The 14,337-nt window shown below is 36.4% G+C and overlaps 2 protein-coding genes across 3 annotated transcripts in view; one reads left to right on the top strand and one right to left on the bottom strand.

The window, feature by feature from the left end:
- The first annotated feature begins 2,189 nt into the window (after nt 1–2,189).
- On the top strand, nt 2,190–7,128 carry LOC131978282 (uncharacterized). Of its 2 annotated transcripts, none has more exons than XM_059341884.1 (3): nt 2,190–2,902; nt 4,217–4,401; nt 6,247–7,128. In XM_059341884.1, exons 1-3 carry the CDS (start codon nt 2,315–2,317, stop codon nt 6,386–6,388), a joined length of 915 nt encoding a protein of 304 aa, XP_059197867.1. In that variant the 5' UTR covers nt 2,190–2,314; the 3' UTR covers nt 6,389–7,128. The 2 variants fall into 2 exon arrangements, with proteins under 2 accessions (XP_059197867.1, XP_059197868.1); XM_059341885.1 differs by having other exon boundaries at nt 6,242–7,128.
- abca7 (ATP-binding cassette, sub-family A (ABC1), member 7) overlaps nt 7,002–14,337 on the bottom strand; it is a 56,811-nt gene continuing 49,475 nt past the window's right edge. Inside the window, exons 43-49 of the mRNA XM_059341888.1 lie at nt 13,638–13,744; nt 12,920–13,061; nt 11,734–11,868; nt 11,212–11,315; nt 10,910–11,002; nt 9,970–10,219; nt 7,002–8,945 (exon numbers count right to left, since the gene is read on the bottom strand). Coding sequence (XP_059197871.1) covers nt 8,472–8,945; nt 9,970–10,219; nt 10,910–11,002; nt 11,212–11,315; nt 11,734–11,868; nt 12,920–13,061; nt 13,638–13,744 — 1,305 coding nt within the window. The 3' untranslated portion in view covers nt 7,002–8,471. The remainder of the gene's footprint in view (nt 8,946–9,969; nt 10,220–10,909; nt 11,003–11,211; nt 11,316–11,733; nt 11,869–12,919; nt 13,062–13,637; nt 13,745–14,337) is intronic.

The raw sequence follows: 14,337 nt of genomic DNA, 5'->3' as shown, positions 1-14,337 counted from the left end.
AGATATGATGAAACTACAATTTTAAATATGTTAACAGTGCACTAACTTACATATTTCAGTGCGAGAACAGCAAACCAACATTAATTGCAGTAAATTTGTGTATTACACACATACACATTTACACTTTAAACATTTAATAATAAAAAAAGAAGTTGTTTCTGTAATAGAAACTTAATAATAAGTTAGTGAGTTACTATCTTATCACTTTCTCCCTTCATGTAGCTTCAAGTAAATACATTTGAGGAAATATGTCAGAAATGTAAAGTAGGCCGATATATTTCCTGAAACGCCCTTCTTTTGTTTAAATCTCTTTCCATATAGGTTTAGTATTATATATGTATGTATGGGTAGAGGGACGGACTGGGACTAAAAAAAGACCCACAACCCATAGGTTACTAAATGACGTGTTTAAATACCCAACTGCCAGTGTCTCCAGATCCTTTAGCACACGCCTGCTAGATATTCACAGCAAATAACATTTCACAATCAGTGATTATTTGTGTTGTGATTATTTATGTAGCCCCAGTCTTAAAATATTACTAATAAAAATTTTGCGGTGTAGAGCATCCTGGCTTCCTGTCATCTTCTGAGCTGCAACTATCTTAGTTAACTGAGTTAACAAATTATTTATAAAACATTTTGTTAGCCAATGTGTATAGCCAATTGATTGTATTACATGAATCAGATGCTTAAGTATTACCCTCAAATAGCCATGCAGCATTTCTTCAATATTATAAATCTGTCCAGCTATGAGAACAATGACTGTGCTCCTAGCAGGGTGTGTTCACTGGTGTGTCAAAAAAAGGGTTAAATGAATTCCCCATTGGGGGACTAATAAGGTAATCTTTTGTTATATATATATATATATATATATATATATATATATATATAGAGAGAGAGAGAGAGAGAGAGAGAGAGAGAGAGAGAGAGAGGAGGATGTTGTTGACATCTTTCTCTTTTTCTAGCATATCAGAAGATCAGAAGAAACACCAATAAAATGGAAATGAATGAAATAATCGCGGACTATACCCGGAATTGTGGCGTTATTTTATTCATTTCCATATGAATGCGTTATTTATTTATTTGTTGTTCGTTCACGCATTAACATTAACAGCTCCAAACACTAAATCACACAAATAATTATCATCATCATCATGGTAAACACTCGACATTCATACCGGCACATGTCGCCCATCTGCTCCTCTGTCCCTGCGCTGCTCCTCCTCCTGCTCCTCCTGCTCCTGCTCCTCCTCCTCCTCCTCCTGGGCATCCTCCCTCAAAACTAAATATCTGTGGAAGCTTTCTATATTCTTCTCTTTCGGTTTCTGCTGCAGCCACTTTCTCTTTTCGCTACTTGACATTTTCTCGCACTCGTCTTTGTGTTTTTGTTTCAAGTTTTATGTCTTTCCCCACATAATAAATCATCTCTGTTGTTTTGACGTTAATATGGTCATCAGATTTAGCCCTTCTACCCCTGTCTGGGTATGACTGCATGTCAGAAAGTCAATGGTAAAGTGTTAGTGTTTATGTATGTAAGTTTGTATATATAGATGTATATAGGCTGCCTCATATGTGTACAGACACCCAATCAGCGGCTGGTGCAGATTGTTCAGTATTATATTGCTTTGAATCCTATAAGAGCATGTTTTTGTTTTGTTTATTGGCCTCATTTTGTTTCGTTTGTTTGTTTTTCCCATTTCTTTATCACTGAGGGTGGGGCTGATGTTTCCCTTGTAGTTGTGATTATAAATCTGAAAACTTATAAATAAAATATGTTAAAAAAAAAAAAGAAAAGTCAATGATTGTATTTAAAGAAAGTATATACTTTTGGGCATTTTTATTTAAGAACAAAACACCCCATGTTTTAAATTTTGTTCAAATTATGCTGTAAAAAGCTCAATAACAATAAAGAATTAATAAAATAAAAAATAAAAAAGATACAACAGTGGCAGACTCAAGCTATCTGATAAAAACAGTGTTTTCTAGCATGTAGACCAAACATAATCCATCCTTTGATCTTTGATGCAATCACACACACACACACACACACACACACACACACTAAGGGTGGCAGGAGTTTGTGTGCATGTAACCATAACAGCCGGTTTAACAGGCTGTTACAGAGTCTTCTAATTGTTCTGAGCTCTTCTTTCCCTTTCTTCTCGTGCTGCTGGAGAGAAAAGTAGCTGCTCTGTTCGATTCGTCTGAGAGAGAATTTTTGGCAGAACATTTTACATTTTTATCAAGCTTTTTTGAGAGATGTTTGGACAATATCAGAGAAGCTTCTCAAAGGTGTTTTTATACAAATTTTGGAATGATAAAAGAGAAGAAGACGAAGATGGTAGAAGTAGAAAAACATGATCCAGACACGTGTCCGATGATTGTGAGTCAAGTGAAGAAACAAATACCCAAGATGAGAACAGTGAAGTCAAAGAAGATTAAAGTTGCTGCATTAAACAACAAGTTACCCAGTGTTACTACATGTGAGTCATCAGGGAACATCATGAAGCTTTGTGTGAATCTGATGCCTGTTCTGGCTGCAGCCAAGGAGCCTGAGGAGGAGGAAGAGTCCAACAGCTGCACAAGGAAAAAGGAAACAAGCTGCAAAAATCACCCATCTGTCACTGAACCAGTGGAACAAACACTCAGTTCTTTAACAGGATTATATCTGGACACCAAACAGCCACTGAGCCACTTTATGCTGCCACCTATTACTGAACCTGAACCAGCTGCTAGGAGGCGCCTCACTCCTCGACGCCTCACTCCTCTGCCTCCCATCCTTTTATCTGAGCAATCAGTCTCTTCAGAAGTGTCTCTAAAAGGCTGCAGAGGGAACGGGTTAGCTCCAGGACCAGTACCAGACAGCAGGCCCTGGATAGACAACCCCCTCTTCTCTAAGAGTGTGAGTAAACTACAGAACCAGCTGTATAATAATGTATGTGTTAATGTAAAAAGCAGCTGACACACATTTTTGGGCCCCATGATGGTTTTAATACTGTGTCAACTCTTGCAAAACAAAGAAGCAAACAGTCGAAATCTTGGCAATCAAAATGGTCCAAATAAAGATATTTAATGCAAAAAAATAGAATAGAAGTCTTTATTGAACCAATACTACTGAGTAGATGTTTTAAGATTAGATTTAGATCTTTTTGCAACTGGTTATAATTATGTGTTAATGTAAAAAAATGTAAATGTATGTAGAAAATGTTAATTTTTCTGATTTGTCTGAAGAGTGATTGCATCTCTTTCTTAAAATCCTGAGATGAAGAGAGAAGGAGACCGCTGGACAGTTTTGCTGCATGTAAAAGTGATTCATTTTCTATTAGAAGTCAATTAGGATGAGGCAATGTGGGCAAAAATATTGTTTTTTTCATGCACTGGTCAATTTTTATATACATTTTTGATTGTGTTTTTCCCTTCATAACATGTCTTCTTTTAGACTAGTGGTAAGAAAACATCTAAAATACACATTACTAGGTGTTTATTTTACTACACTTTGTTTAGTTTGATTAGATAATGTCTCATTTGCATATTTAAACATTTAATATAGAGACACTTAACCCTTTATCAGGCAAAGAACTATATTTGGTAACTTCAGGTAATATTTCGAGAAAAAAAGTTGCAAATTTACTAGATTAAAGTGGCAAATCTGCACGAAAAAAGTCGCAGATTTACGAGAAAAAAGTGGGAAAAAAGCAACTTTTTCACTTAACCCTTAATAGGACACTCATTGAAATACTTGCAAATTCCAAATTTCAACCCTAGAGAATATTGGAGGATATTACATACAGCCAGAATGTGTAAAAAAAAAACATACGAAAATAATATTTTGAGAAAAAAGTTTACAAGATTAAAGTGGCAAATCTACAAGAGAAAAAATGCGTAGATTTATGAGATTTAAAGTGGTGAATCTGGGAGAAAAAAGTATTTTTGTCCCACTTTTTTCTTGTAAATCCGCACCTTTTTTGCACGGATTTGCCACTTTAAATCTCTTAAATCTGCGACTTTTTTTCTTGTAGATTTGCCACTTTAATCTAGTACATTTGTAACTTTTTTCTCGAAATATTACCTGAAGTTACCAAATATAGGCTAGTTCTTTGCCTGATAAAGGGTTAATGCAAAAAGATTGTCACAAGGACATTTTTCCTCAAAGTGTACTTTCATTTTTGATTCTTATTTTGTTGTTCTTACTGACTGACTGGTGCTCCTCCTGCAGAGATCTCCTGAGTTTCGTCTCCCTGACATCTCGTTGTCCAGCCTGGACGCTCTGCTGCAGACAGTCACTCAGAAACTGAGGAGGAGGAGGAGAGTCAGTGATGAAGGACAGTGGAGACGTGTCCAGTCTGATCCAGGTCTGAGAGAGAAGAGAATCACAGAAGAGAGCAGAAACCTGAACAACATGTACGTTTGCTGGTTTTATTACAGTTTTGCTGAACGTTTTTTATTGTATCTTACAAAAGGGAAATACTATATAGAAAGTACATGATCAGATTTCAATAAAAAGGAGCCTTTTATGCTTATTTTTGGGTTTATACTTGTATTTTGGGTTTCAATAAGCATGTTTTTATGCTTATTTAACAATATTTACTCATATTTTCTGAATAAACCTTCATTCACTCTGTCTGAAACACTACTTATACTAAAGCTGGCCGCTAGTTTTTCAGTAATCCTGCTGACAAATAGACAACAGACCAAGCTGAAAACGTGGACTATTATATTAACTATGATACATATAGAAGTAATTAATGACCGTAAACACATGTATGGCTATAACAGAAGCCAAAAATAGTGTAAAAATTGGGTTTGATATGATGGGCATCTTACTGATGATTACTTTATTAATTATTGCTTCATTCAGAGCAGCTGACACACATTTTTGGGCCCCATGATGTATTTAATTCTGTGTCAACTCTTGCAAAACAAAGAAGCAAACAGTCGAAATCTTGGCAATCAAAATGGTCCAAACAAAGATATTTAATGCAAAAAAATAGAATATAAGTCTTTATTGAACCATTACTACTGAGTAGATGTTTTAAGATTAGATTTAGATCTTTTTGCAAGTGGTTATAATTGTGTTAATGTATACAAATGTAAATGTATGTAGAAAATGTATTTACTTATTCATAACCAGTTAAAACTCTTTGTAGAGGCTTTACATTTTGTGTCCAGACTTTTCAAGAGGTTTCTCCAAAATGTCAGTAATTACCAGGTTTAATGCAACATTTTCTTCACCATCATAAGTAATAGCCCCTGTATGAACCATAGACTGTATATAAATAATGTATATAATGTATAATAATATATATAAGATATATAATAATGTATTATACGTTTATATAAATAATAATAAACGTTATTTAAGTTGGTTTAACCCTCAGGGCCACTTTAATATACTACCCTTTCGAGCCCTTTGGGCTGAAAATGTCCACCTCCAAAAAAAATGCTATAAAAACTTTACAGATTCATATTTTTTTCTACTTTTTTTTGCATAAACCTCTTAAACAACTTCTGCCCTGCTCAAAACTATTAAACATTCAACGATTTTGAGGATTTTAACCCTTTAAATGCCAGTTTGATTGCACAATGTCACTGATGTTTTATATAAAAAAAAAAACACAAAAATGTAGTGTGTCTACACAAAAACTAAAAATGCATCAAAATCAATTTTGTTCTTAATCTTTGACCTACCCAAGGCTGTGATAAAAACCAACGCCCCAGCCAAAAATTATTTATTATATGGAAAATAACTCAATTTTTTTGTGTTTTTTCTTTGAAAACCAGTGACATTGTGCGATCAAACTGGCATTTAAAGGGTTAACATTCTCAAAATCTTTGAATGTTTGGTAGTTTTGAGCAGGGCAGAAGTTGTTTAAGAGGTTTATGCAGAAAAAAGTAGAAAAAATATTAATCTGTAAAGTTTTTATAGCATTTTTTTGGAGGTGGACATTTTCAGCCCGAAAGGGCTCGAAAGGGTAGTAAGCTTGTACACAGTGTATTATAGAGCCATTAGAAAAAATTAAATTAGAATTTCAAAATATATCAAAAAAGAAATCCTTCTTCCAAAAATCATGTCATTTGCAGTATCACAGCCAAAATTATTGCCAAAAATAAACCCCTGAGGGTTAATATATGTTTAGATTGTTTTGAAGGTTATTACAACCATGTGTATATGTTTCTTTTATGTGAATAATGACTTCCGTGTTCAGTAAATTAATTTTTCTGTCTTGTTTCCTTGGAGCAGTGAAGCAGTGAGATCAGTGGGTGGAGGCAGACGGAGACTCCCTCCGCTTTTATCTGCACCAGAACCAACCCTCATCATCCTCACCATGACGAAGAAAACCTCCTGATTCATCATCAACAACAAACATACAGTGTTTTTAGAAAATGATAAACCATATACGTTTATTTTCCTTCAGAACAAAACATTCACAACAGACGTATACCCGTGTTTCTGTTTCTATGCTAGCGTATATTATCTTCAGTATATGAAGCACATCTTATAGTAGATGCACAGATAAATTATTAAATGTTCAAGTTGAACTTTTCGAGCATTAACACCTTAAAAGTACATTCAGTAGTACAGCGTTTTATTCCTAAATCATCTTCATCTTTAACTTCTGCATCATTTCAGCTCTTTCAACACATCAAACCTTTTTAAACATTATTTTTTATATTGTAACAGTTCTGATACTTTGTTTGCCTCATGCCTATAGTTGTAACAATCTTTGAATATGTAACATTATAGTGCAGTAACAATCAGCTCTGGACATTTAGTCAGCTGTTTCATATTCCAATAGAAAAAAAACAACATACACTTTATGAAAAGAAACTTAAATCAGTAATAATAAAAGAAACAGCCGCTGAGCAAAGGCAAAACTCTTACGTCTGTTATTTTACACCTAAGACTGAAACTGTAACTATTGATTATTTGACCGGTTATCATTTCTTTTATTCAATTTTTTGGTGCTGTAATTTGGCATTCTGTATGTATAATATGGTTTAATAACATCTGTGTTTAGCTACATCTGTGTTTCCGCACATTTCAATCGTTTTATAACTTGAAAAAAAAATAATCTAATAATCTTTTTTTAATTTTTATCTTGTGATAATTAAAGCAACTACAAGGTTTCATTTTGTGTTGATTTTGGTGCCACTCTGTGTTACTGTTAGCACATTACTGCTAACGTGTGCTCAGCCAGTGAAAGGAAGATGCAACTTATTTTAAATATTCATATTTAAAGCTGTAGGTAAGATGCATAGTGATGAGGTAATGTATCCATTTGTAGCAAGATTGATAACTGTAAAATGTTGAAACAAAGTAATCTTTGTCTCAATACCGTTAGTTAGTAGTTATTCAAATTCTCTATGAATGTTGTGTCTTCATTTAAGCCAACAGCGAGCTATAGCTGTGTAGCAAGGCCAACATCAAATCTAATTATTAAAATTATAAACCAGTTGAGTTACAGTAACGTTCACTGTTTTCTTTCTTCTTCTCTTTCTGATCTGCCTTTGTATCAGCCATGACCGCAAAATATAATGTCAATAATGATCTCCTGCTGCTCCGTTTTAACTGGCTAATGCAAAACTGATCGTTTCGTCAGATTTTGCAGGAAAGAAACAGCAGTCCTGTTTGTTTCTGTAGGCCATATATATATATATATACGGGCAGCAGAATTACATTGAGACTGTTTCATCAAAACTAGTTAAAACTCCTTGTAGCTGCTTTAAATTATGACATTTCAAGATCTGTCTGTCCAAAATGACCAGGTTAAATAACACCTTTCATTCATAAAACCCTGTGTTTGTACAGAGATACTGTTGACAAAATAAATAAATAAAAAATAACAGACAAAAAAACAAACAAACCTCATGATTTACAAAACAATAACACTTGTAAAATGCATTATTATATGTTCAAGAGGTATTTAACAATGCAGTAAGAATTTTCTTCACGTAAGAGATACTGTATATTGTTCTGAAACAACCCCTCAAATTCTTTCTGATACATAAAATCATCTTAATAACTACCTGTAACACAGTTATCGTTTGAGTGTTTGCAGCATTTTCGTTTTTTAAAGTGCTTCCTGCGAAATAAAGATGATTGTGAGAGGTCTTATGACGGAGCCCTGAGAACCGCCACTCCTTGTTTTCATAATGAGCCTTGCATAATATTCTTTCAGGATAAATAACTTTAAACTTTAACTTTGAAGTGATGACAGAAGACACAGTGTAAGATTTATGAACCCAAATAAAGGGTATAAAGCTTCTGATATGTTAACGGGTGAACAAGGCACTAAAGCCATATAAGGACGTTCCTGTCTTTCATCAGAGGCCAAAGGGGATTCGTTCACCTCTAACAGGAAGTCCCACCTCCTGCCGTTCCATGTTGTTACAGCATTGGAAAACATTCAACACAACAAATAATAAAAAAGCTTTTGACTGTAGTTTGTCCTGTAACTGCGTCCTCTGATTCACAGCACGCTGTCCTGTGTGTTGCTGCCGTCCACTATAAAAAGTGCAGAAGGATTTTTACTGGCGCTCTCTGCTTTGTGTTTGGACCCACTGGGTTTACTGGGTTTACTGGTTTCTCCCTGAACGCCACCATTACTGCTGTCTGATTGGCCGCTGCCCCTCCGCCTGGCCTTCTCCTCTTTCTGAGGTATTTTGCTCATCGCCGTGCCGCTTTTCTCTCCGTTAGCTTTGCCTTCTTTAGATTTCACCTTGCCAGCTTTTGGTTTTTTTAATTTACTCTCCTTTGGTTTGCTCTCGGATGATTTCCCAGTCTTGCTGGGCGGAGGTGGAGTGACTGGCGGCGGTGGTTTGATGGTGGGCGGGTCCATCCTGGCGCCCAGCGTGGTCGGGCGGCTCGGTCCCGTTCTGTTGTGGACGACCACGTCGGTGAGGACGTCGTCATCCGTCTGCTCTTTGGCAAAGTTGACAAACACCTAAAACATACACACTAGCTTTAGTGTCACATTCATTTAGTCTGGAATTCATTTAAAGTTGTGTGGTTAGCTTTCAAGCTAATGACAGTCAGCTAACTATCATGTTCTTCTTCACTGCAAAAACAGAAAAGTTGGGTGAACTCAAAATTTCAAGGCAACAAACTTCGATAAAATTTTAAGTTGGACAATTAAACTAAATATTTTAAGTTTTGTTTTTGAGTTTGCTCAACTCTGAATTCTGATTTTTGAACTTATAATTTTACATTGTAATAACTTTTAATCCTTACTAATACGACCACAATTTTGAGTTAGCATTGATACGCTAATGGCTACTCTTGTAGCTGTAACAAGCAGCGCCGCTAGCATCAGTTAGCCGCTAGCATCCGTTAGCCGCTAGCATCAGTTAGCCGCTAGCTTTCGCTAATGAATTTCACCGCTTTCCCGCATTTCACAACAAAGAAATAAGAGTTATCAGAACTATTGTCCCTTGTTGTGAACCCCAACTTAAAGATATGAGTAACAACAACTCACCAACTTGTTTTTGAGCAGACATTTAGTGCTAAACCTGAATAGCTGAATATTCTATGATTTGATTCAAGAATCCTGATTTAACTTGAATCTTCAGATTTCTTTGACTGGTCCAAGTGCACACGTTAGAATAACATATATTTACTATTCCTGTCTGTACTACTCATATCTACCTTATTTGCAAACATCACAGAATGCCAAAGTTTCTTACATTTCTGTGTATAAAATTGTTGTTAGAATATACAGAGTTATCAATCACTGTGGCATCATATAAATGTAATACAAAGCTTCCATACTTTATTTTGTAAATCCTTAATTACAAAGTTCAAAGCTGCTTTAGGTCCCACCTCTGATAGTTAATCATGGTTTAGGATAATGGGGATTTCAGATTTCAGGCCACTATAAGATGCAAAGCTGTGTTTGGTTGTATTCAGAGAACATCAGCAGTGTTTCAGCACCTTTTTGCAGCAGCATGAGGGGACTGAAGGGGTCTCACCTGGTCCAGGGTGGTCTGTGACACAGAGAAGTCAACGACACCCAGCTCCTCGTGGTTGTTGGCCAGCACATCAAAGACCCGAGCCAGGCAGCAGGCGTGGGAGGGCAGCTGGTACTGCAGCACGTTCTGGTGGCGCTCCTTCAGCTCGATGCTCGGGAAAGAGCTCTTCATGTAGGAGATTATGGGGCACGAGTCCGGGTTGGATGTAGCGTCCACCAGACGGAGGACGATGGTGTAGCCATCACCAAACCTGGAGGAAGAGTTTATATTTCAGACTTTATATACACTACTGGTCAAAAGTTTTAGAACACACCAACTTTTCCAGAATTTAATTGAAAATGATGCAGTTTAATGTTTCAGTGTACTCTGAAATTAATGCACATTTGCAACTTTTAAAATTCTTGATTGAGCATGATAGTGTTTTGAAAGTAAAAAAAAGATTCAAAATCACATTTTATGTTGGACTAAAGGACTAAAAAAAAGACACAAAATGACAAAAAAAGACACCAAAAGACACAAAATGACTTAAAAAAGACACAAAATGACCAAAAAAAGACACAAAATGACTTACAAAGACATGAAAAGAATTCAAAAATGGACAAAATAGCCCAAGACTCCATAGAGTTAAGTTGTTAACCCATTTCTTGTTCCCTGAAAAAGGCCTACTTGTATAATTCTGAAATGTACATTATTTTCCAGTTTTGGTTAAGCTTACCTTTTTTTATTTACCTCTGGCAGTTCACCACTTACCTTTGGACCCTTTCAAGCTGTTCATTTGACTTGAACTGCTTGAATTTCAATAAAAAACTGGAAAAATTGGGGTGTTCTAAAACTTTTGACCGGTAGTGTACATCATTACAGTTTATTGGAAATTAATTCAGAGCATCTTCAAAACACAAACAATACAGAAAAAGTTAATCTTATAAGCGTCTGCTATTACCTGTTCTTCAGGTGCTGGACAGAGCCAAGACACTGGAATCTGCCGTTGACCATGATGGCCATCCTGGTGCAGAGAGCCTCACATTCCTCCATACTGACCAGACAACACATGATAAAAGCATTAACAAATACACCATGGAGAAACTCTGTATGTAGCAGATTATTTACAGTGTTTGTGTTTGTGTTTTTCAGTGCTCCACTGAAGGAACACAACTTTTTGACTCATCCTGATTGATTACACTCATGTATCCATTTTTAATATGTATGTGATATGAAGAATAATCAGTGTGCAGCTCCTCCTACCTGTGGGAGGTGAGAACTACAGCTCTTCCCTCTTTGGTGACGCTGACGATGCAGTTCCACAGAAACCTTTTGGCTTTTGGGTCCATGCCAGTCGTGGGTTCATCCTAACGACAAAATCAAGACATCAAAGCATCAACGAAACAACATAGAAGTCAAAACACATTTTAGTAATATTACTGAACACAATTTAAAGGGACAGTTCACCCCCACATCAAAAATACTGATATTATTTTAGAATTGGAAAATGAAACAAAGTCTGTAAATTAACTCGATTGACCGGGTCGATATAAAAATAAAGACTTTCGAAACAGAATAAACAGAATATGTATTTTTGATTTTGGGGTGAACTGTAACTTTAAAAATAAATGAATAAAACAGATATTACTATAGTGGCACCTCAAATTAAGTACGTGTGTGTGTTTAATAAATGTATTTAAATAAAAATGTAAATTCAGAGGTATTTCCCCATCTTTATTTAACAGAATTTAAAAAGGTGATATTGAGTTTCATCCTGTTTCTCACCAGGAATATAACAGGTGGTGCCCCGATGAGGGAGATAGCAGTGGAGAGTTTCCTCTTGTTGCCTCCGCTGTAGCCTCCCGCCTCCCGCTCTGCATACTGGCTCAGCCCCAGCTTCTTCACGCCCCACTGCGCCACCTACAGGACAGCAGAGGAGCTTCATTATCAGAATCCTGCACTGAACGGCTAAACATACCTTACACACAGACTGACACAATTATAGATAGGGATGGGTACCTTTCACATTTGAACCGATACGGTACCGATACCCGGTACCTGGGAATCGGTACTCAACGGTACCAATTTTCGGTACTTTTGTGTTTGTTTATGTGGTAATAAATGTTAATTTGTTTAATAATAAAATCTAAATTTTTCAATTCAATGTATTTATTTCTCAAAATATAAACTTTAAAAAATATATCAAAACAATATAAAATCCAGGATGAGCAGTGCTTTATTGTTGAGTTAACGTGCATTTTGTAACATGAAGGTTACAGTTTTATCAAAGAATGCAGAGGAGCGCTCTCAGGTGGCAAAGCACGGAGGAGAAAAAAAAAAAAAAGGTTGCAAGTGCACGTGTGTTTTGTTGTGATGACGTCGTAGCTGTGGGCGCAGCACCGGTCAGACAGTATTGTGGGCGTGGCATGGTTGGAATAAACAAAGTTGAGTCGGGCTGCTCTGTGCACATATCGAGGATGACGCAGGAGTCGGAGGGATTTAATTTCAGCGAGGCAGTTTGGAGTAAAGTGGCAGGTAATATTCCTGAGTTGAAGAGCGGAGTATTAGCGGAGGACCAGAGATGCAGCAGCTAGCTGCTAGCTGCTAATGACTGGTCTACAGAAGAACGGAGAGAGCAAACGGAGTAAGGAAGGTCCAATCTGGAGGCAGACGAAGGCCAAGCCCGGGTAGAGACATTGGAGAGATAGCAGCTAGCGGCTAGCAGCTGGCGGCTAGCAGGCCTAGAGCCGGGCTGTTCGTCTCTGCGCCGGGGTGGAAGAGGGCAGCAGCTAGTGGCCGACGGAATTCGGTTGGTACCCATAAAAGTACCGAATTCGGTACCCATCCCTAATTATAAAGTGTTGTTCTGTTATGTAGCTATCACTCCACATCAATAACATCATATTCAGATATCACACGACTCAATGTCACGTCAATGAACTTCAGTTTTGACATGAGTTTTGACTGTTACCTTGGCGAGAGACTCCTCAGGAACCCCCCTCAGCCGGGCGTACAGCTCCAGGTGTTCCCGACCCGTCAGCAGGTCGCTGATCGCGTCAAACTGTGGACAGTAACCCATCAGCTGGTGGACTCGCTCCATCTCTGTCAGCACACTGGAAACCACAGAAACAAAGCTTCACAGTACTGTTGCTACTAGCAGTACTACTGCAACTACTGTTGTTGTTATTACTACTACATTAATAACTGTACTGAGACTCATTCTACTTCTGATGTTACTGTTTCTTTAGCTTGCAAAAAAGACTATAAATAAATTAATATTCCATTAAATATATCAAAATACAAAAAAAATAAATGTAGGCATGAATTAATTCATAAAATATTAAAAAAATTCATATTTATGTTTTAATTTTGAATGATTTATTTATTTTATTTTATTATTTATTTTTTTAAAGATTCTTTTTTTTGGCATTTTTGCTATTATTGAAAGTGATAGATAGAAAGGGGGAGACAGAGGGGAGGACATGCGGCAAAGGGACCTCTTTTAATTCCTTTTAATATTTTTAAATTCATTTTTAAATGTGTTTATCTATGTCTGTATTATTTTCCAGGTTGATTCAGCTTTTCCTGCCTTTCTATAACCTCAAAAAGTTCTTGTCCACAGTCTCATGTTTGATGTCATTTTACTCGGTAGAACAAGGTAGAATAACCGGATTGAAGAGGATTTGTACCTGTGGTGATGAAGGAAAGCCTCTCCGTAGGTGATGTCTGTGTCTCCGGTCAGCATGCGGAAGGTTGAAGTCTTCCCTGCTCCGTTGACCCCCAGCAGCCCGAAACACTGGAGACACGATGCAGCAAACAGCAAAATATTAACGTATCTGCACATCCATCAGCCGTAGTGAGCAGCTGAGACCAATGCTAATGCTAATTTCTTACACTGTATTTACTTATGTTTGTATTTTAACCTGTAATTTTTATTCATTCGCTTTTAAATGTTTTATTCATTCACTTTTTTTTATTTTTTTTATTTTAATGTCTTCTAATGTGTTTTATGTATTTTAATCTTGCCCCTGTAAAGCACTTTGAATGGCCCTGTGTCCGAATTGTGCTATATAAATAAACTTGTCTTGCCTTGCCTTGTCTATTTTGTATACCAGTCTTATTATAGTATAATTTTTTTATAGTTCTATTAAACCCTTTATCAGGCAAAGAACTATATTTGGTAACTTCAGGTAATATTTCGAGAAAAAAGTTGCAAATTTACTAGATTAAAGTATCAAATCTGCGCGAAAAAAAGTCGCAGATTTATGAGAAAAAAGTAACTTTTTTTCCCAGATTCACCACTAACCCTTAATAGGACACTCATTGAAATACTTGCAAATTCCAAATTTCAACCCTAGAGAATATATATTATATATATATTACATACTG

Source organism: Centropristis striata, chromosome 9 (assembly GCF_030273125.1).
Source record: "Centropristis striata isolate RG_2023a ecotype Rhode Island chromosome 9, C.striata_1.0, whole genome shotgun sequence".
Classification (NCBI taxonomy): Eukaryota; Metazoa; Chordata; class Actinopteri; order Perciformes; family Serranidae; genus Centropristis; species Centropristis striata.
This window is presented reverse-complemented; position numbering and strand designations above follow the sequence as displayed.

What these genes read in the sequence shown, in the direction of transcription:
- LOC131978282 (XM_059341884.1), top strand. Translation starts at nt 2,315, where the DNA reads ATGATAAAAGAGAAGAAGACGAAGATGGTAGAAGTAGAAAAACATGAT. An exon ending in ACCCCCTCTTCTCTAAGAGT is followed by an intron (nt 2,903 to 4,216) that starts GTGAGTAAACTA and finishes CTCCTCCTGCAG; the next exon opens with AGATCTCCTGAGTTTCGTCT. An exon ending in AGCAGAAACCTGAACAACAT is followed by an intron (nt 4,402 to 6,246) that starts GTACGTTTGCTG and finishes GGAGCAGTGAAG; the next exon opens with CAGTGAGATCAGTGGGTGGA.